The sequence below is a fragment of the Marmota monax genome, unplaced genomic scaffold (assembly GCF_021218885.2).
Source record: "Marmota monax isolate L192 unplaced genomic scaffold, Marmota_monax_Labrador192_F-V1.1 WCK01_AAM20220418_F8-fsc00055, whole genome shotgun sequence".
Lineage (NCBI taxonomy): Eukaryota > Metazoa > Chordata > Mammalia > Rodentia > Sciuridae > Marmota > Marmota monax.
In genome coordinates, this window is record NW_026695205.1 from 8162527 (window position 1) to 8184347 (window position 21821).

At 35.2% G+C, this 21821-nt stretch overlaps 1 protein-coding gene across 4 annotated transcripts in view; it reads left to right on the forward strand.

Annotated features, from left to right (window-relative positions):
• Kifap3 (kinesin associated protein 3) overlaps window positions 1-21821 on the forward strand; it is a 135667-nt gene that overhangs the window by 46419 nt on the left and 67427 nt on the right. For 3 of the 4 annotated variants that reach the window (XM_058574496.1, XM_046430108.2, XM_046430105.2), the window contains exon 10: window positions 924-1086. The exons of the other annotated variant lie outside the window; for it this stretch is intronic. In XM_058574496.1, the coding sequence (XP_058430479.1) occupies window positions 924-1086 (163 nt within the window). The remainder of the gene's footprint in view (window positions 1-923; window positions 1087-21821) is intronic. 4 annotated transcript variants of the gene reach the window in all.

The following is a 21821-nucleotide window of genomic DNA, read 5'->3' on the forward strand; positions in this document are numbered from 1 at the left end:
AAACATGACAAAAATTAAAATAACTTTTTGTCCTCCTTGTCCTAGACCTGTTTTTGCATCTGTATTACTGACTCTGCAGAAAAGGATCCTAAGGCTTCTATTACTAATAAGACTACTTGCAAGGCTGGCCCTGGCTGATGTGGGGTACTTGGATTTCAGGAGTGTCCCCTGCCTAGGAAATAGTCTGACCATGTCATCCCTTTAGTTTGAGATCATGAGGAACTTTTGCTACTTACAGAATGGTGTGAAACCCCCAGCAGAGCATTGCAAGCCTCTATGATCCAAGATCTGTTTTTAAGCTTCTGCCAGTCCTCAATACATGCTTCATAACTATGATTATGCCAAAGCACTTGCAACTCTCTAAACAAGTTCTTACACTAAATGCTTGTCCACTGGCTTTTTCTCAACCTGTATTGCCATTCTTCTCAACCAGAGAACAAACTCTGTCCCATTTTTTAAGACTTGTTCCAAATTTGAAGCCAAATTTTTTTCTTCTAGGTAGACTAGTAGCTTCTTCCATGTTGCTTCTGGAGCACTTTATGCTTTCAGTTTTTATCACACTGCATCTTCATTGTTTGTTCTATTTGCCTACTCTTTAGATCAAGGAATCCTTGAAGGCCAAGATGAGGTCTTGTTTGATCTGGTACAGGGCCTGGTACATAGTGGGTGGTGTTCAGTTAGGCAGTGTTTTCAATCCATCAATTAATGCAGTCAAATGAGGGAAAGAAGGGATGATATAGGACTCTAAATTTTCTCTTTAAACGTTTGATATCAGGAAAGTTTATAGATTGAAATGAAAATATAAGATTAATACATACCTATTTTTTAAATAGAGATATGTTAGGTTAAACCCCAAAATAATTATTTGTAATCTTTTTCATCCTATTTTGCAATAGACCCTCACTGCATATTATTTTACTCAGGTGGAAATGGATATTGTTGAAAAACTTGTAAAAATGATACCTTGTGAACATGAAGATCTCCTGAATATCACCCTCCGGCTTTTACTAAACCTGTCCTTTGACACAGGACTGAGGAATAAGATGGTACAAGTTGGACTTCTTCCAAAACTCACTGCACTCCTAGGTATGCTTTTTAAGAATTAATGACTACTTCTTAGGATTCCCAACATCATTGGAAAATTGAGTTCTATGTAGAAAAGCCTCTGAACAGAAAGATTTCTGTATATGTTCTTTGATTAGAAACTGAATAAAAAAATAAGCAGAATAAATGAAAAATTATCTGTGCCAGAATTTCTGTGATATTGTGGAATGAAATGAAATAGGAACTTTTGACTCTTTTGTTTCATTAGCCCATATTGAACCAAAATGAAAGTATATTATTAGTGCTCCCAGGGAAACAAAAAGGAAAATAGATTTTTCTCTTCAGGATGTCTTAAAAAGCAGATATCAATTAAATTCTTATTTTCTGCTATATTTTTCAGATACTACTTGCAAACATACACATTTACAGAAATTCTTTGCCATTAAGTTAAAAGGGGTATTTTTGTATAGCGTGAATTAGAAAAATGTTGTATTGGAGGATTCATTTATTTTGAATATTTAACTTAAGTACTTAAGTTATTCTGTTTTAGCTACTAACAAGATATCTTGAATAAGGATGGGTTCAAGACTTAATGCTTTGGTGCTCTTAACATAAGGTTAGCCTTAGCAGAGCATTAAAACACTTTTACAGTCTACCTACAGCTGTCTTCAGAGGCTTCTGCTACTCTCTGCCTTTATATTATGGTCATACGGAGGCACTTAAGAGTTCTCAGACAAGCTTTGCTATACCTAAGTGGCTGTCCATTTGCTTTTTCCTCTTCCTGCAAATGCCATTGTCTTTCTTAACCAGAAAGCAAATAATTCTAACTTGTCTTTTAGCATTTCATCCATATATTCAATATATTCAACATTTCACCCATGTGTTCTCCATATATTCAAGCATTGCAAAGAATGTTACACATTTTGGAACATAATCTGTTGAGGAACACTTTCAAAAATTGCCTCTGAGGGAGTCAAGGCAATATAGATATCTGGGGAAAGGAGTTTTAAAAGTAAATTTGATTGGCCTTGAATTGAATTCATATGACAATTTATCATAAATCTGACCATTTATTCAGCTTTTTTGCTGTTGTGACTACAAGATCTGACTCTAACAATTGTAGAAGAGGAAAAGTTTATTTGAGGTCTTGGCCCAACAACTGGCTCTATTCCTCAGGCCTTGAGGTAAGACAGAACATCATGGCAGAGGGAAGCAGCTCATGTGATGATCAGACAGCAGAGAAAGAGAGACTCCACTCACCAGATACGAAATGTATATCTCAAAGGCATGCCCTCAATGATCCACCTCATCCAGCCACACCCTACCTTTAGTGTCCACTCAGTTACATCATGGGATCATTTCACTGATTGGATTAAGGCTCTTAAAGTTTCTCCTCTAAACTTTTTTGTATTGTCTCACACATGAGCTTTTTGGGGACACCTCACACTCAGACTATTACACTGACATAACTATGTACCAAATATTAGATCAGATTCACAGTCTATGCAAATGAATAAGTTATGGTCATTGTCCTGAAAGAATTCATACCCCATTATAGTTTATTCAATATCTAGTCTTCTACTTTTATGAAACATTTGCTTTATAATATATGATAAAACAAATGATTTAAGAAAGATTTTTGGGAAATTACTCACATGATACTCATTTCATAATTTGTGAAACAGGTAGTAAATTTGGGGATATAAGATATAATGTCCAATATTCTTTCTTTTAGAGCTCAATTTCCAGAGTCATACTCATATTAGAATTGTAACTAATTACTTCTAACCATGTGACCTTGGGCAAGTTAGCCAAACTATTTGTAACTTGGTTTTTCATTCCTAAAAATAGGGATAATAATTATATAAAACTTAGAGTTCTTTAGTTTAAATGAGCTATTGCATGAAGAGCACTTATGACCTGACTTACAGTATTTCCTAATAAATGTTAGATGTTATTGTCATTTTTCTTATCAACATCATCATTATCATTATCATTATTTGATATTGAAATAGGCATTCTATAAATGTTGCTCATTAATTTTTTTATATATATGACAAGAGGAATGCATTACAATTCTTATTATATATATAGAGCACAATTTTTCATATCTCTGGTTGTATACAAAGTGTATTCACACCAATTCATGTCTTCATACATATATTTTGGATAATAATGATCATCACATTCCACCATCATGTATATTCCACCATGCTCATTCATATTTCTATGAGTACAAATACCCTTCTGATAAGATATTAAACCTTAGTTGATAAATAAGGTAGCTTTATTTGTACTTTCCTGTGTGCACATTCAATTTAACTTAGTAAAATGTTGATAACCTACCATGGCAAATACAGTGCTAAGCACCATAAATGTTTTTCAACCTGTAGATAACTGGAATTCAAATGGAAAAAAAATCATGTATGGGTGTGCCATATAAGGTGCCATCTGAAATGTATACCAAAAAATTAGTCGTTTTAATAGGGTGATATTTACAAAATAATGAGAGACTTTAGAAAATATTTCAAATGAATCAATCAACATTACCTAAGGCATAATTAAAACTAAGTCATTATGACTCAGTCAGTATGACTTAAGTTGCCATTTCAACTTTAGCATAGAATATGACAGTAAAAAGTGAGAGATAGACTTGAAATGGGTTTATGCTCATAATCATGTGAGATTATATAAAGTTTCAAGCATTGCTTAAAAGTTATACTTAATATAGCTGATGGTGGGCATCATGGCAGATGGGTTTTAATCAGAACTGAGTCTAGAAAATTAATCTGACATTCTGTGGGGTGGACTAGAACTAGAGTCTGAAAATGTGATCAATAGCATGCTGTAGTAAACAAGACAAGAAGCAAAAAAAAAAAAAACCTCAATTAGAGCAGAGGTAGTATTGTCAAGTGTGAAGTAAAAGGAAAGGGCAGAAGAGAGAGATATGGCAGGGAGAATGCCATAGGTAATGTTTAGATGTAGGAATGATGGAAAAAGACATCATAAAATCAACAACTATTAGAACACTAGTGCCAGGAACAGATATGCAAAAGTATGAAGGAGGTGGTTTGAGCAAGACAGTAATAAATTTAATGTGAGACGTGTTAGAGACATCTGAGGCAAAGGTGTTCAGTGGACAGATAGAAGCATGAGTTTAGAACTCAGGAGTTTTTTCTTAACCTTTACCTCTTAAAATATTGTCAAATAAGTAAATAAAAGTTGAAAAAAAGCTTATCTTTCAACAAATACATAAAATACAGCAAGTTTAATCTGTTACTGAGAAGTGATAATCTTGTATTCTTCAAGTAGTAGGGAAATGAGGAAGCTTTGAGTGAGTACATCTGAAAACCTTTACCTCTTTTGTAGTCACTTTTTTTTTTTACAGTGTTTCTTCATCATTTTCTTTGGAATATTTTGGATTCCTAGGGCACCAGCTCTTATATACTGGGGAGAGTAAAAAGTTGGTATTGTTCTAACCCTTCATGACCTAACTAGAGATGGATGATCTTAAAAGTTTTCATCTCTGTTCTTAGGCTGATTTATAAAAACTGAAAGCAAAATTATTGGGAGACATTTTATGGTTAGCTTTAAATAAATTCTTGATTTATTTTTCTTTGGTAAGTAAAATAGACAAATGGCCAAATAACAGTACACATATGAACACCCATGAAAAATTTCTAGAAAACTGAAAAAAAAAAACAACAACGTTGTGACTTGAATAATTATTAAAAGCAAAGAGGAAGTTGATTTTGGCTCAGCCCTTTTGTTATGTGAGTAACTAGTATTCACCATGAACTCCTGACAACTTTGAACCTACTTGAAAACTAGAAGGTAGGTTCCACACTCACTCCTGTCATCATGCTCACTTCTTTTCCATCTCATTCTTGCTCACAAGTCATCAGATTTCAACTTTGGGTAAGCTCTTTCAAATGTTCATGTCTTTTACTTTAGCTTTTGAAAAAAGATATACTACAGAACTACACCTTCAACTTCTGTAAAATAATTGAAAGTATCTACATGTTTGCATATATAATTATACTTCATAATAACTGTAAGTTTATATCTGCTTGTTTTATATTCTTTTAATGACTGTAATAGAATTATTGTTTTCTACTTGTTTCCATGTAAATCATTGGTTAAATAAGCTTTGTCATTCCTTTATAAGATGAACCTATGGGTGGGGGGGAAATTTGCTCATTTTCAGTAACTGATTCAGTATGAACTTTTGGAACGTAACCATTTTTGTAAATTTAACAGATGTTTGTTTTATCTTGTCCCCCAAACAATCCTTTTACTCATTATTTCCCAGAAAAATATCTATTAAATGTGTTAGAGGATGAGGCTCTGATTATTAATAGGTAACACTAATATCATAGTAACAGTACAGTAAACAATTATATCTTGCTTATATTTTGTCCATTCTGGATGACTGCAGAGCGCTAGTCCATGACATCTGTCAAAGACCTAGGATAATAGGTCCTCTTGGCCAACATGGCGCTTGGTATTAGCTTTTTCATCACTGTGACCAAAATACCTGACAAGAACAACTTAGAGGAGGAAAGTTCATTTTGGGCTCATGGTTTTGGAAGTTCAGTCCATGGTCAGCCAACTCCATCATTCTGGATCTGAGATGAGTGAATACATCCTGGAAGAAAGGTGTTGTGGTGGAAAGCTGCTCCGATTATGGCAGCCAGTAAGCACAGAGAGAGAGAAGCCAGGAACAAAATGTAACCCCGAAGGGCATGCCCTCAGTGACCTCCTTCTCTAGCCACTCCCCACCTACCTACAATTACCATGCAGTAATCCATTCAAATTATTAATCTATCAAGTGGATTAATTCCCTGATTAAGTCACGTCTCTCATGATGGAATCACTTCGCTTCTGAATATTCCTACATTGTCTCGCACATGAGCTTTTGTGAGGAGGTCTCATATCCAAACCATAACTTCTGGGAAAGGGAAAAGAGGTAGTATGGAGAATTGCAGACTCTTCTTACAGGCTTCAATTTAGAAGTGACAACATTTTTACTTACATTCTGTTGATAAAAGCAAATCATATGGCCATGCTTGACTTCAAGGGAGTGGGCAATTATCCCGAAGGAATAGAACTGGAGCATTGATGAGCAAGTAGCCAAATGATCCTGAAAATTATTTTTCAATTTATCTGAATTCAGCTGGGTTTTTAGGATTACCAGAATCTCTTAAACAGTACATCCTGAGACATTACAGCAAATAAATCCTAATGCACATGGTTCATCTAGTAACCGTGGTAGCACAGAGCATATTGATTAGAGATAGGATTGTAGAGTCAGACTGTGTGACTTTGAATATTGGCTTCAGATACCAGCTATACGATATCATGCAATTACTTAATATATGTCAGTTTTCTTATGTCCGGTAAATGGATAATAATGATACATATAAATAGGGAAGAGTTAAATGAAATAATGCAGAAAATGTGAGGGAATTATAAATATGTGAAATTATTGTCAACACATAAAATACAAAAAATAGACATTCAGAAATGGACATCTTTTTTGATAAGTTTTCAGGAAATTCATAAGGTTGAGTTTCCTTTCCATTTGAGTGTGCATATGTATGTCTTCAATTTCTTTTGTGAATGTTGTATAGTTTTATTGTGGAGGTTTACTTCTTTGGTTAAATTTATTCCTGGTTTTGATCTTTTGTTTTGTAGCTGTTATAAATGGCATTGCTTTCTGACTTTCTATTTTACATTTTTCCCTTTTAGTACATAGGAGTGCTAGTAATTTTTGCATGTTGATATTGTATCCTGAAACTTTGTTGAATTTATTAATTCTAATAGTTTGGGGAGGAGTCTTTGGAGTTTTATTTATATAAGATCATGCCATCTGCAAGTGATAGCAACTTGCTTTCCTCATTTCCAACTTGGATGCCCTTTATTTCATTATCTTACATAATTGCTCTAGCTAGAACTTCTAGTACTGTGTTGAATAAAAGTGGTGAAAGTGGGCATCCTTGACTTGTTCCAGATCTTAAACAGCTTTTAGTTTTCCTCCATTCAGAATGATGTTAGCTTTGGTCTTTTTATATATGGCCATTATTACATTGAGGTGCAGTCCTTCAATCCCTAATTTGTTCAGAGTTTCTACCATGAAGGTATGTTGTATTCTATCAAATGTTTTACTTGTGTCTGTAACAGTCATATGGGGTTTCATTCTCTGGATGGAGTATCATGTTTATTGATTTGCACATGTTGGTCTATACTTGAATTTCTAGGATGAATCCCACATAATCATGGTGAATAGTCTGTATAATGTGCTATTGGACTTGGTTTGCTAGTTGAGGATTTTTTCATCTACTTTCGTCAAGGACATTGGCCAGTAGTTTTTTTTCTTTTCTTTCTTCTTTTTTGTTGTTGTGGTGTCTTTCTGAGGTTTTGGCCTCATAGAATGAGTTTTGAAGAATTGTCTTTTTTTCACTTTTTTGGCATAATTTAAGAAGAATTTATGTCCTTTAAATTTTGGGTAGAGCCAGACATGGTGGTGCATGCCTGTAATCCCAGCAATTTGGGAGGCTGAGGCAGGAAAATTGCCAGTCCAAGTCCAGCCTCAGCAACTTAATGAGACCCTATCAATAAATAAATAAATAAGGACTAGAGATGTGGCTCAGTGGCAGAGAGTCACTGGGTCCAATGCTAGTACCACCAAAAAAATAAATAAATAAAATAGTTAGTAGAATTCAGCAGTGAGGCCATGTGGCCCTAGGGTTTTCTTTGGTGGGAGTCCTTTTATTACTGCTTCAATCTCATTATCTGTTGTTGATCTGTTCAGATTTTCTGTACCATCCCATGTTTTCTAATTCATTGGTGACTCTCCCTTTAAATTTGAAGTATTCTCTGTGTCATTTCTTATAGGACCGGTCTGGTGGAGATGCAGTCTCAGCTTTTGTTTATTGGGGAATATCTTTCCTCATTCATTTCTGAAAGATTTTCTGGCTATAGTATTCTTAGTTGGCAGTTTTTTGTTTTTGTTTTCCTCTCATACTTTGAAACTCTTATCCCACTCTTCCTGGTCTGTAAGATTTCTGCTGAAAAGTCTGTTATCAGTTGAATTGGGACACCCTTATGTGGTTTCTTTTTGTGTTGCTTTAAGAATCCTCTCTTTGGGGCTAGGGCTGTAGCTCAGTGGTAGAGAGTTTGCCTAGTATATGTGAGGCAGTGGATTTGATCCTTAGCGCCATAAATAGATAGATAGATAGATAGATAGGTATTGTGTCCACCTACAACTAAAAAAATGTTTTAAAAAATATATGTACACAGCAATCAGTTTTGTTTTTTTTTTTTTTGTTTGTTTATTTTTTTAAGAATCCTCTCTTTGTATTTAACTTAAGAGCTTGATTATATGTTGTGTGTGTGTGTGTGTGTTTTGGTGGTGGTATTGTTTTGGTACTGGAGTTACATGCCCACCCTTTTATTTTTATTTTTTATTTTGAGACAGGATCTTGCTAAGTTGCTTAAGTTCTTGCTAACTTGCTAAGACTGGCCTTGATGAAATCCTTCTGCATCTGCCTCCTGAATCAATGGGATTATAGGCATATGCCACCATACCTGGCTTGATTATGTTTTTAGGGCACATTTTGTTGAAATAAATCTTGACTAGTGACCTTTGACTTTCCTGTATCCGAATATTTGTATCCTTTTCTAAGATTGGGAGATTTTCTGTTACTATCTCTTTGAATAACATTTTTCACCTTTTGGCATTCCCAAGTCCCTCTTGAATCCAATAGCTCCAATATTTGCTCCTTTCTTGCCATTGCAAAGTTCTTATAGACCTTCTTCTTTTCAGTGTGTTCTCTTTTTCCTCCTCTGTGTATTTTCAAATAGTCTGTCTTCTAACTCTACTGATTCTTTGTTCTTTTTCATCTATTTTGCTGTCATCACATTTTTTATCTCATTTAGCAAACTTTTCAGCTCAAGGATTTTAGTTGTTTTTTTTTATGATCTACTTAAACATCTCAAGTTTCTCCAATAAAACACTGAATTGTTTCTCAATTTTTTTTTAATTGCCTTGAGTTTTTCAAAATTCTGTTTGAGAGTTCATGAGTAGATAGCTCAGTTTCTGACACCTTATTTTATCCCTTAGGTGAGTACATGGTTCTCTGAAAGCTTTTGAGGCTTGTTGTCATGCAATGGCATCTGCACGTTCAAGTATTAGGTATTCTGGACTTGGTAATCTGTCTTTTTTTTTTTTTCTTGTCATTCCTGGAATTCTGAGATGTTCTCTGAACCAGTGGTCATGCTATGTTTCACCACTAGATGGCACCATAAGTCCATGTTTTCCATTAGTCCATTATTAGTGTATGGCCATCCTTTCAGCTCTAGGGGAAGCTCAAGCTCAGGTTTATCCCAAATCTAAAGTTGATGCATTGTTCAGGATAAAAAGTGCCTAAAAAGGATAATTCATCCCTTCAAGTCTCAGCTTGGGTCCAAGGTGGGCCCAGTTTTATTATTTATGTATTTTGACACAGTTTGTTACATCTGATAACTTTATGTTATCATCTGAAAGATCTATCATGTCCAGTATTTTTAGCAAATGTGAGTGTAGGCAAATCAAGTTAGACTTAGGAAGCTTGACTTTACTTACATAATTGTTAGAGTCTGTTCAGATTTTTTAGGGTGTTAACTCTTTAAAAAGTAAAGTTTTTTTCTCATCTAAGAATCAGATTATCAAAAAAAATTCCCTTATAAAAATATTTAAACCATTTGACGTTCATGTGTCTCAAGAGAGCTTCCTTATGTCAGAGTATCCTAGGGCAGGAGATGGCAAGGAAGTTCCTGTCACAGTGTATTCTTATTACCCTGGAGTGTGTACTGATTATGTTTAAAATATAACTTGAAAACCTACATTTTCTTAGTTTTTTGTCTGATGTGCTAGACAGATGTTTTGTTAAAGCTCTGAATTGCTTTGTTCTGGATGTTTCATGAGCTGAAGGTTGATTGACAACTTGGGATTGTTAAGGTTTAGATGCGAGGTGTCCTGTAAAAGCTCACATGTGAGGCAATGAAAGAAGGTTCACAGGAGAAATGAGAGTCTTAACCCATCAGTGATTTAGTCTCCAGATAGGGATTAACTGAGTAGGAACTGAAGTGGTAGGTGTGGCTGGAGGAGGTGGGAATTGGGGCATGGCTTTGGGTATGTATGTATTTGTATCTGGCAAATGGAGACCTTGCTCTCCACTCTGATAGCCATGCGAGCTGCTTCCCTCTGACACACTCTTCGGCCTTGGTGTTCAGCCTCACTTTAGCCCTGAGGAATGGCGCTAGCGCTAAATAAACCGTCAGCCCCTAAATAAACCTTTCCTCCTCTACAATTGTTCTGGTTGGGTCCTTTTAGTTAACAGCAGTGAAGAAGCTGACTAAAACAGGGATAATGTTAGTACAGAAGCAAGCATAAATGCCCAATTGAAATGTGTTCTTTTGAAGGGCCTAGTTCATCATGACATTGGTTCTTATATAAAACTTCAACATCACATAATGGCAGAGGCAGTGTTTTACAGAGTGCTGCATACTTAATAAACTGACACATTTCATTGCTATGCTATTTTCTGACAATTATGAGTTTTTTTACACTGGATTTTTTTGTGAACAATATTGATACTCATTTTAAATTGAGTAATGTTGAGTTTTCACATCAACTTTTAAAATATTAACTTGGTTTTCAAAGAAAGTTAAAGTCAAAGAAATAAGACTTAAAATACACAAGTCTCATCCTATATATTTGAATATTTACATTAGTTAAAACAAAAATGGAATAGGTACCACCAACCTAATGGTTTAGGGAGATTAAGTAGCTACCTATGAATTACAGGGACTCATTGCTTTCCACAATTTTTCTACTATCTGTAAGTCTTCCCTGTTAGATAACTATATAGGGATTTAGTTGGTTAGAGCTTCAATTTAAAACTTTTGGTTTCAGAACCCCTTTATAGTCTTAAAATTGATTGAAGACCTCAAAGAACTTTTATTTCTGGGTCTTATATTTATGTATATTTTGTTAACAAATATTTTATAAAAAAATAACTTTTCAAAAACAATAGTGAGAAGGGTGGCACCACTTCACACTCTGAAAATCTCTTAAAAATCAGTCAAGCTTATTAGACAACAGCTGGTGTATGTTGTACAACCCCTGGATAACTCAGTTGTATGCTTAGGAGAGATTGAAAGTTAAAAACAGGAAAATATTTGAAATTAAAAATTAGGAAAATATTGTATCAGTATTGTTCTAAAAATGTTGTGATTTTTGTAGCCCCCATTCCTGGATCCTAGGACCATACTTGGAAAGCCAGTGCATTAGCACATTCCTCTAAAGCTTTTAATGCCTATTAAATTCAAATACTCCTGGTAATAGTATTAACAACTCAACATCCAACTAGAAGACATGTTTGGTTTGGCTAAAGTATACTTTTTAGTTTTATATCTAACAAATATGTCTAGGCAGGACTAAACCCTCCCATTCCCCCAGGATAACCCTCCTTCTCTTATTTTAGATATTTAGTTATATTACCTGTCTTGCACTGTCAGCATATGAGTGTTAATAAGCCACTTGCATCTTGGTGAGAAGCATTTTTCCCAATATTCTGGCACTTTGTGAAAGAGGAGAGGGTGGCATCAGATGGCAGATCCTGAGCACACAGGATAGGCATCAAAATTAAATTCTGGGAAAATTAATTAATTTTAATGCTGCCCAGCAATCATACTACGTTTTTTTCATCTGGTTATTCTGCTCCTTTCCTAAGTGACAATTTCATTCCTCTACCTTCTCAGCATGTCAAAATAGCTCTGTTCTCACCCTCTTTCTAAGCTCATTACCTTGCCTTCTATATTACTGAGAACATAGAAACAGAGAGCTTCTCCCAAGTTCCTATTGACACAGTGAACTCCTCCTTACCTGCACCTGGAGCTGCGATGTGCCTTCTTTCCCATTATGGTGGATGGTAGATGAACTTGCTCCTCCTGCTCTTGCCCAGGGCCTAGCCAATTTCCTCTCCTGTTTAAGGTTCTCGCTTAGGCAGTTCTTCTTTCTATCCTACATTACTATTTTTCCCTCTCTAAGGAAACTCTCCTATTACCTTGCAAATATGCTATTGTTTCTTTCAGCTTAATGATTATGTGTGCCATTTTTTTAATCTTCCAGCTATCTTATCATTTATTTTCTTCCCATTTCAACTCTCATCAAAAGAAATCTTCGCTTCCTGTCACCAGCCTCCTTCTCCCCAGTCATAGGAATTCATACCCCTCTCCCACTTCTCTCTCCTATCTCCCTCTCTCTCCCCCTTCCTGAACTCTCTCCTGTCTTTTTCTCCCCCCACCCCTCATTTTTCTCCACACTTTTGAATCCTCTCACATAAAGATCTGCACCCAGGCCTTCACACACGCCTCATCACACCACTCTGGTTGAGTTCTCATGACCTCCATAATGCTAAATCCAGAGTCAGTTCTCAAGGCTCATATTCCTCAACCTGTGAGCAGCATTTGCTACAGTTCCCTCCTCCTGTCATGTTTTCATGGACACAGTATTTTTATAGTGCTCCTCCTGTCTACTACCCAGTTCTTCCCAGTTTCCTCTTTTGCTTCCACCTCATCTTCCCAATCCATAAGCATTCTTCAGGGCTTTGTCATCTGTTTGTTCTCACTCCCTTGATGACTTTGTCCATTCCATTTAAATACTCTGCCTGTGTTGATGATTCCAAAATGTAAAGATACATAATTCCAGCCTTCTTTCTGATTTCCTAACTCCAAACATTACCACCTTTTGAAGCCTCATTAGCAGATGAGATTTAATAAGTTCTATAATTAAGCTTTTGATCTCTACCTGACCCTAACCCAAATCCACTGTTTTCTCAGTCTTTCCCATCTCATTAAATGGTAACTTCATCTTTGTAGTTAACTAGATCAAAATTGGGGTAGTTATCCTTGACTCCTGTCTTTTCCTTCTACCCTACATCTAATCTATCAGGTAATCCAGTCAGCTTTGTATTCAAAATATAACTGCTCCCTGTCTGATACCAGCCATCATCATCTCTTTCCTGACTTAGTAAAGTAGCATGTTAACTGATCTTTGTGCTTCCACTCTTGCCCTTCAGTCTTTTATTAACACAGCAAACAGAGTGATCCTATTAAAATTTAAGCTAAAATTTTCTCCACTCAAAACCCTCAGTGACTTTCCATCTCACTTAATGGAAGAGACAGAGTCCTTACAGTAGACCACAAGGGTTTATATGTCTGCCCTGGCTCCTCACCTCTGTGATTAACATAGTCATCTTCTGGTACTCTGGTTCTTTTTGCTGAGGGCACTCTGGCCTCCTTGCTTTTTATTCCTTGAACTTAACAGGCACTCTTCCTGCCTCAGGATTTTCATACGTCCTGTTCCTTCTGTGATGTTCTGCCCTAGTTTTTTGCATGGCCTTTTCCCTCACCTGTTTTGACTTTCATCTCTGATTACCCTATTTAAAATTTTAAACCCTGGTTCCTGATGCTCTTCTTTCCCTTTTCCTGTTTTATTTTCTCCCATAGTATTTGATCACCATATAATATGTATTTACTTAACTATCTTGTTTATTGTCTCTGCACCACCCACCTAGCACCACCACCAGCCATCTGCCTCAGAGACTATAAGCTCTATGGAAATAAAGAGTTGTATCAGTTTTATGCACTTTGTATTCCCAAGGCCCAGAACACTGTAGGCTCTCAGTATTGGTGGGTGGTTAGATGGATGAATGAATGAAAGGAATAAACTTAAAAAGAGCTAAGCTTGAGGCTTCCTTTACCCTTTATTAGCCAGTGGCACTATGCAAATCAATCGATCTTCACTGCCCTTTTGTCCAGTTAGAAAATAAAGGAAAAAAATAGGGCCTGTCTCACATGATTATTCTGAGAATTAAGGAATTAGCATGTATTAGTTTCACAACTAGAAAGTTCCACAAATGTTAATCCATGATAAGAAGGAAGAAAAGGAAGGGAAAGAGGATGCTAATGGTTTCAGAATGACCCGTCAGAAGCACAGAAAGCAGTTTTCGGCACAGTTTTGCATACTTCTAGCCTGGTTATAGAGGTTTATTTTAAACATTAAAATAGCATCTTGATTTCACTTATAAAGTTCCCTTTAGTGAATTGTGTGATTTAGGACAAGAGCCTGCTATTTTTAAAAATTTTTTTATTGGTTATTTTAGTTATATATGCAATAGAATCCATTTGACATAATAATAAAAACATGAAATATATCATGTTCTAGTTCAGACCCCAGTACCTCTCCTTTCCTTTTCCCCACCCTGCTCCTTTCCCTCTGTTGATCTTTCTGCCTATTTATTTTTTATTAATTTCTTGTGGGTGTGCTCAGTGGAGAGATTCACTGTGGTACATTCATGTATGTTTACAGGAAAGTTATGTCAGATTCATTCCACTGACTTCCTTTTCCCATCCCCACTCCCTTCCCTTCAATCCCCATTGTCAACTCCACTGAACTTCTATTTTCCCCCAACCCCTTATTGGGGATAGCTTCCACATATCAGTGAAAACATTTGATCTTTGGTTTTCTGGAATTGGTTTATTTCATTGAGATGATAGTTTCCAGATCTATTCATTTACTGGCAAATGTCATAAAGTCATTCTTCTTTATGGCTGAGTGAGGCTGCTATTTTAGTGGCATTCAAAATGTGGTCCATAGACCAATGCTCAGTCTACTGTTACTGTTTTGTAACTGATCTGTAGTGAGTAAGCCCAGAATCTAGTGAAAGTAAGCATTTAGATATCTAGAGCAATTTCACCAAATAAGATTTTGTCTCTTGAATGAAATAATAATAATTTTGGATTTCTAATATTGAACTTTCTTTTATTTAATTTTATTTTAATTATATTCACACAATTATTAGTCCTTAACCCTTTTTGGGGGAGGAAAATAAACACTGGCCCTCTACCATAAGCAGTATAAGAAGCACTGTTAAGTTACATAATTAGTTGGACCATAGATTAGCATACTGTTCTTTGTATTCTCCAGAACTGGAGAACCCAGTATCACAGACACTCTGACTTAGGTTCCTCCTCAGCTTGCTTATAAGTAGTTAGGAGTCTTTCTCTAAAATTTAGGGAATCCAAAGCCAAGCAGAGTGGTGCATGTCTGTAATCCCAAAGATTTAGGAAGCTGAAGCAGGAAGGTAGCAAGTTCAAGGCCAGTCTGGCAACTAAATAAGGTCCTAAGCAATTTAGTGAGATCATATCTCAAAAAATGAAAAGGGTTGGGGATGTGGCTCAGTGATTAAGCAAATCTGGGTTCAATCCCCAGTACCATAAAAATTTTTTTTGAGGAATTCATAGTGCTACCTATAGATTTGGCTAAGCTTTTTTATATTTATAATATTTGTAATAATTGTTAATGAAGATTCATAATAAATATTCATTAAGTTCTGATATTGAGGATTTTCACATATAGCTAATGAACCCATGTACAAGTTAACTCAAAAAGTTAGCTAGCTCAGATGTCTTTTCCTTTAGTTAACCAGAACTATACTTGTCAATGATACAGGTATGGCACAGAATATGACTAATATAAAGGCTATGACATTGAATTCTACTAGAGTAAGGCTTGAATCATAATTTAAACCTTGATACCAATTCTTATCTACGTGAACTTAGGGATTTTAAGTCAGTATTAATTTACATGGCTGGTATGTATAAAAACTAACTCTTGGATAATGGCAGAAAAATTGGGATTCCCAGATTCGGTAGCCTGCTTCACAATTTCATATGTAATCATTTCAAAAGGATAGCCAGCTTCACAATTTCATATGTAATCATTTCAAAAGGATACACATATGTAATCCTTTCAAAAGGGTAATGTTAGTGCATTGGAAGACAAATTAGAGTTTCTAAGGTGTTTCAAATCGATATAAATGTGTCTATATTTTGTGAGTAGACCCAAATTGGTTTTGAAGGTAACAGTGGCATCTGATTTATTGTTGTCTAGATTACATTTAGGTAATCTGGGTTTCAGGGCATTTTACAGGGCTGTAGAAAGATTTCATCAGCATGTAGGGAGTCAGTCCAGGTCATGAGTTAAGTGATAAATGTTGGATTTTTTTCCGGCTTAGACAAGTTTGATTTCCTTTATTGTTAGAGATTACTGGAACAGATACTGTTGGACTCTAAACTTTGATCACATAGAAATTAAGGGTTATTTCCTTTGACCATTCTGTCATATGTCCTTAAAAGAAAATTGACAAAGTTAAGTCCTGAACACTTTTGAAATTCTCCCATCAAGTTAAATTCACTTTTTTCTTTATACATTAATATGACTTAATTTTAATTCACCAAGAGTATTATAAAATGAAGAAATAAAACTTGTCTTTATTTTTTGAAAGAGCTATCTTTGTAAATATTTTCAAGTTTTTTTAAAAAAAAACTGTTTAGATCCGGTCAGAATAATGTTTTCCAAGTAGAACATGCTTTCCATTTTTTTTTTTTTTCTGAAACGAGGTTACTTTTGTGATGGTGTCTTTAAGAAATGTAAGAGTAGATTTTTTTTAAATAACTTGGTTTGGCCTGGTTATTACCAAACTGTTATGGAATTTCACACATCTGTTTCGGAAAATAGCTTCTCATAGACTACTGCACTGTTTCTCAATTTTAATAGGCCTCATTTATCCTATAAATAAACGCTACATTTTCTTACCTGATCAAGTGAGCAAACAATAAGGGTCAGATGTGGCAAACACTTTAACAAAAAGCATATGTCCCGCCGTCAGGGTGAGGTGGAGTCATATCAAGATTTCTTGAAGTTATTAATGGTAGTAAAATTTATGCTTCCTCCTGTTTTCCCAATTAAATCAAGAAGCCTTTTTTCTTAAGATTCTTCTGTCACCAGCTGGTTCCAATAGTGTGTGTGTGAATATTGCCTGGGGTGTCTCCATTTTTAGATGGTAAAATTTGACCAAAGCACATTACATCCATGGTGTGGACCTATAAGCTAGAAAGCAGTCATTCATTGTTAAGGGTTTTATTTTGGTCCTTATCATTTGTACCACAAATCTGCTTACTTTGTAGAGTTTATTACAAATAAGTTGTTGTACTATCCTCTGGATGTAATCAAATAATTTCATAGACAAGTTAATAAAGTAGTTGAAGACATATTGAAAAATAAGCTGCATAGTTAAAAGCACAGTTGTACACTTTAAAAAGAATGAAAATCCATCAGAAGTGTTGACTATTAGAGTACTCATTTTGTGAACAGTTGTTACTGTAGAGAGCTGTTTAGCTTAATAGTAGATTTACAATTTGTTTCTTATTCTGTTAAATGATTGGGCACAAAAATCATTTATCCCAAAATTATTGTTATGTTACTTGTTTATGTTACTAATCATCGTAACTTAAAGATCCTGTCATTTTTCCCACTTTTGTGTAAAAGCTGTTGGTTTTTATCTGTTCATCTCAAATCTTTATTAGACTTGCTGTTGACAATAAAACAAGACCATCCGGTATAGTTGAAATCTTGAAAACTGTTTTGTCCAAATTGTAGTGTAAACTAAAGCTGTCTGATTGTACTGATTTTGTATTTGCAGCATATGCCATGATAAATTTGGTTTCGTTATGTAGAAACATGACTTGGGAATGTTCTGAAATACATTCAGTATTTTTTTAGTATTTTGATATACAGAGTATTTATGATCAAATAAGTGTTGCAACTGTCTTTTAAGCAGTGGTTTTAGCCTGTGGCATTTTCATTGTACTGTATTCATAGGACTTTAAGAGCTTTAATACCACAGTAAATCTAAAGACGTGTGATTTTTGAAGCATGTTGTGTTCATGTAGGTTTCCAGCAATATATCACCTTAACGCTGCTCTGTTCTAACATAGGTGTGCTTATATTCCCACTTCTCTTATCTTTGCATGGAACCCTTGTGACTTCAAAGGGAGTGTTCTACTTTGAACAAAGACATGGGGTGTAGAAGGGAATAAGAATCTGGCTAATAATGTGGCCCATAACTTGTGTTCTCACTCTGTTTTCACAAAGTGTTGGGCTGGGTCTGCTTCAGAAGCGGAAATTTGGCTTTGAGTTCTGGTGCTCAAAACTCATATTTCTGCTTGACTGAACTGTGAATGGAAAATCTCAAGTGTCTTACAAAATTAGTAGGTGAATGGTGTTTTTACTAATCACTTTGGAGATGAAAAAACTGAAGACATTTTAAAATTCAAAACCAATCAGCATGTATTTTGCCCTTTAATTGGCAGAAAATCGATCATGAGAATAGCCCAGAGAGCTGGGTGTTTTTTCCCTCCTTTAGCTGCTCCAGCTGAACTACAGCTGTAAATTTCTTTAAAAAAAAAAAAAGGCATTTTTTTTCTTATAAACTCTTGAATGTACTTTATAAGTGCAATAATTCCCACAAAATCAGTTACTGAAGTTAATGACCAGTTTGTTAAGGCATTAACTGCCCTCAGCTGGGAATGACCAATTTTGGAGTGAATGGCTGCACAAATGCTAAGATAATTTGGTAACACTTTCAAATAATGATCCAGCTAATTAATGGTGAATTCCTGTGGAAAGCCTATGGAAGCACTTATGACCTCTGCATTTAATAGCCAGTGAGTTCATCGTGATTCATGTTTATTACCATAAATACCAAAGGAATCATAATGACAAGGACATTTTTTTCCACCCTGCCCTTATTACTTGAACAGATTTGACTAATCTACCTTCAGTCATTAGGAACCTAGTTCTCAAAATAGTCTTTTCCCTGCTCTGTTCAAAATTCACAGAGCCTTTGGTACCATGCCAGCATACCGATTGTTGGCCTCCTGTTTTTACTTGGGATGCCATTAGGGAATAATTGATGTCTATAAGTCTTAAAGGAGCCTTTTTGAAATGCCTGCGATTTGTAGGATGTGGAAGAATCGTAGCTGGTTAGCTAGAGTTTATAGCTTCTACTCATGAATTCTTATGAGAAAATCAGACCCTCCAGCCCCCATTTGGGTATGTAATTTTTTTGAGGTTTATGTTTTTAAGTATTCAGATATCCTTTTTCTTTCAGTGAATGAAGAAGACTATTTATTAGCTTATAATAAAGGATAAGCTCTTAATTTTACTTGGACCATGTAATCTCTCTAAAGGCTGTTTATTGCTGTGTGATCTGCAGATTAGCCCTTAAGTAATAATAATAAATATTGGCTGCCAAAAGCCTTTACTTTCTGTGTTCAACAGGCTTGAATCGATGAATGCAGGTTATTTTCCCAGACATCTTCCCACTCCACATACTCATTTTTGTCCTAAATTGCTTTGTTCTTGTAGCTGTCAGCTATCTACTAGATGCTATATAGTTAAAAGGCTGCATTTTTTTCAAGGAATTATCATTTATATAAAAATTTATGGCATAATGAATAAGAAACCTGTGGTTTATAAACTACTATCTTCACTCATATATTGCAGTTCCTTAGTGGAGAAAAGAAATGTGTAATCTATAACAGTGGGTTATGAAATAGAAACAGCAAGTTAATATAGGTAACAGAAACAGTTGTGAAATATTTACATATTTTTAATATATATTTTTAGTTGCCGATGGACCTTTTATATATTTATTTATATGTGGTGCTGAGAATTGAACCCAGTGTCTCACACATGCTAGGGAAGCGTTCTACCACTGAGCTGCAACCCTAGCCCTATATACATATTTTTTGGAATGAAAAGGCAGATGCCAGTTTGTATCTTTTTTTTTTTTTTCATTCACTAAGTAAATACAAAAAGGGGAAAATTAATTTTGTAGGTATTTGTTAATCAGTAAACTCTAGAAGACGCATTAGCAACTTGGGTTAGATAAACCTCTGAATACTACAATATCATAGTCCCTTAGATCTATCATCACCTCCTTCTCTATACTTTCCTCAAGAAAAAAAAAATTTTTTTTGGTGCAGCACTAGTTGTATTTCAGTTTCTTTCATTCAGTTGTGCTTAGCCCAAAATTGAGAAAAAATACCTCTGTTCACCAAGATTTTTATTTGCCTGGGATATGCTGTTTAAAGGTAAATGAAACAGGGTAGGTAGTTGTGAGTTCTGTCTTCAGTGTTCTTAGACTTCTGTGTCCTTTCATCTACTTGGACATTACTACCCATTACTACCATGACCATTGTCCACTCTAGGAGTGAAATTAAGTTCCAGTACAGATAAGGAAGATTGAAAAGAGAAGGAGAGATTCATAATGTTATGTGGAGGGCAATAAGGGAGCTTATTTCTTTTCTCAATTTTTTTGTTCATTAAGAAATTTATGAGAATGAGAAAAAGACAATGATTCCTTACTAGTTATAAGTCACTGAGTGGAGCCTCAAGTGTAAAATGATTCTCCAAGGACTTACTTTAGAAATAGCAGAGCTTTAACCAATCAAGAATAAAAAAATAAATAAACAAATTAAAGGAAAACCAATAGTGTAGAGGAAGGAGAATAGGGGGAGGGAAGAAGAGAGGACAAGTGGGTGCTGGCCACTAGGGACTGAAATGAAGTAAATGAATTTCCATGCGTGTATGATTTTGTCATAATGAACCCAACTACTATGTATAACTATAATACACTAATAAAAGAAAAATATTTTAAAAAGAAATTGCAGAGTGTTGTAGGAAAATAACTAGGTAGAAAAACGGTCAGTCATAGGCTTGGAGTGTACCTTAGAATTCTGTCTAGCTCATCTCAAAAACTTTAGTTTCCTCTCAACCTACTTTACTTCTACCTATAATTTTAGTATAGAAAAACAAAGCAGCATACATATTAGGAACAATGATAGTACTGCTCCCTAGGTGAAACATAAAAATGTTATTGTTGACATAAGGATAATAAGAAAGCATGTTTATTGAATTGGTTAGTATGTGTCAGACTTTTTGCTAATTGCCTTACCAATTAGCAATCCTTGCATAACAACCTTTCGAGTTAGATAAATTGTTGTCCCATTTTTAAAAAATATTTTTATTTGTAGATGGACACATACCTTTATTTTGTTTATTTAGTTTTCTTATGTGGTGCTAGGGATCGAACCCAGTGCCTCAGGTGTGCTAGGCAAGCGTTCTACCACTGAGCCACAACACCAGCCCTGTTATTCAATTTTTACAGATGAAGAAACTAAAGCACAGAATTTAAATAATGTTGACAATGACAGATAGCTGTTGAGGGGCAGAGCCACAAATTTAACCCAAATAGTCCACCTCTAGAGCAATTTGTCCCTGTCAGGAACTTCCTTCATCCTTTCAAACCTTCTGTATCTAGACACAGGTTCCCTGAGAAATATCTGATTTCATGTCTGCATTTCATTTCCTCTCTTTTCCTCGATTACCAGTCTTCTCACTCTCTTCCACAGAATTCCAGATCCATTGGGTCCTACAGTGTCTTCTAGGGGTATCTATTTCCTGTACTGTATCCTTAGGAATGATGATGATAACATTTATTTGGCATTATTGATTTCGCTCTTTCTGCTATCTCCTGGAAGCCTTATTGGAAAGTACATACTACATGAGCTTTATTCAGACCTCTGTCTGAATCCCAGGTTCACAGCTTGTTTTCTTTTGAAAGAGTCATAACTTGAGTGAATGTCATTGCCTTATCTCTAAATCAGAGAATACCTACCTCTTCCATTGTATGCTGAGCATGCAACAGCAATAATGCCATTGTTTGTTTAATCCTTTCTCTTCCCCTATCTCTCAAAAAAATTTTGATGTTACAAGTATTATCCATACCTTGTGTCCTTAACCTCCTGTTGCCTTCATTTCT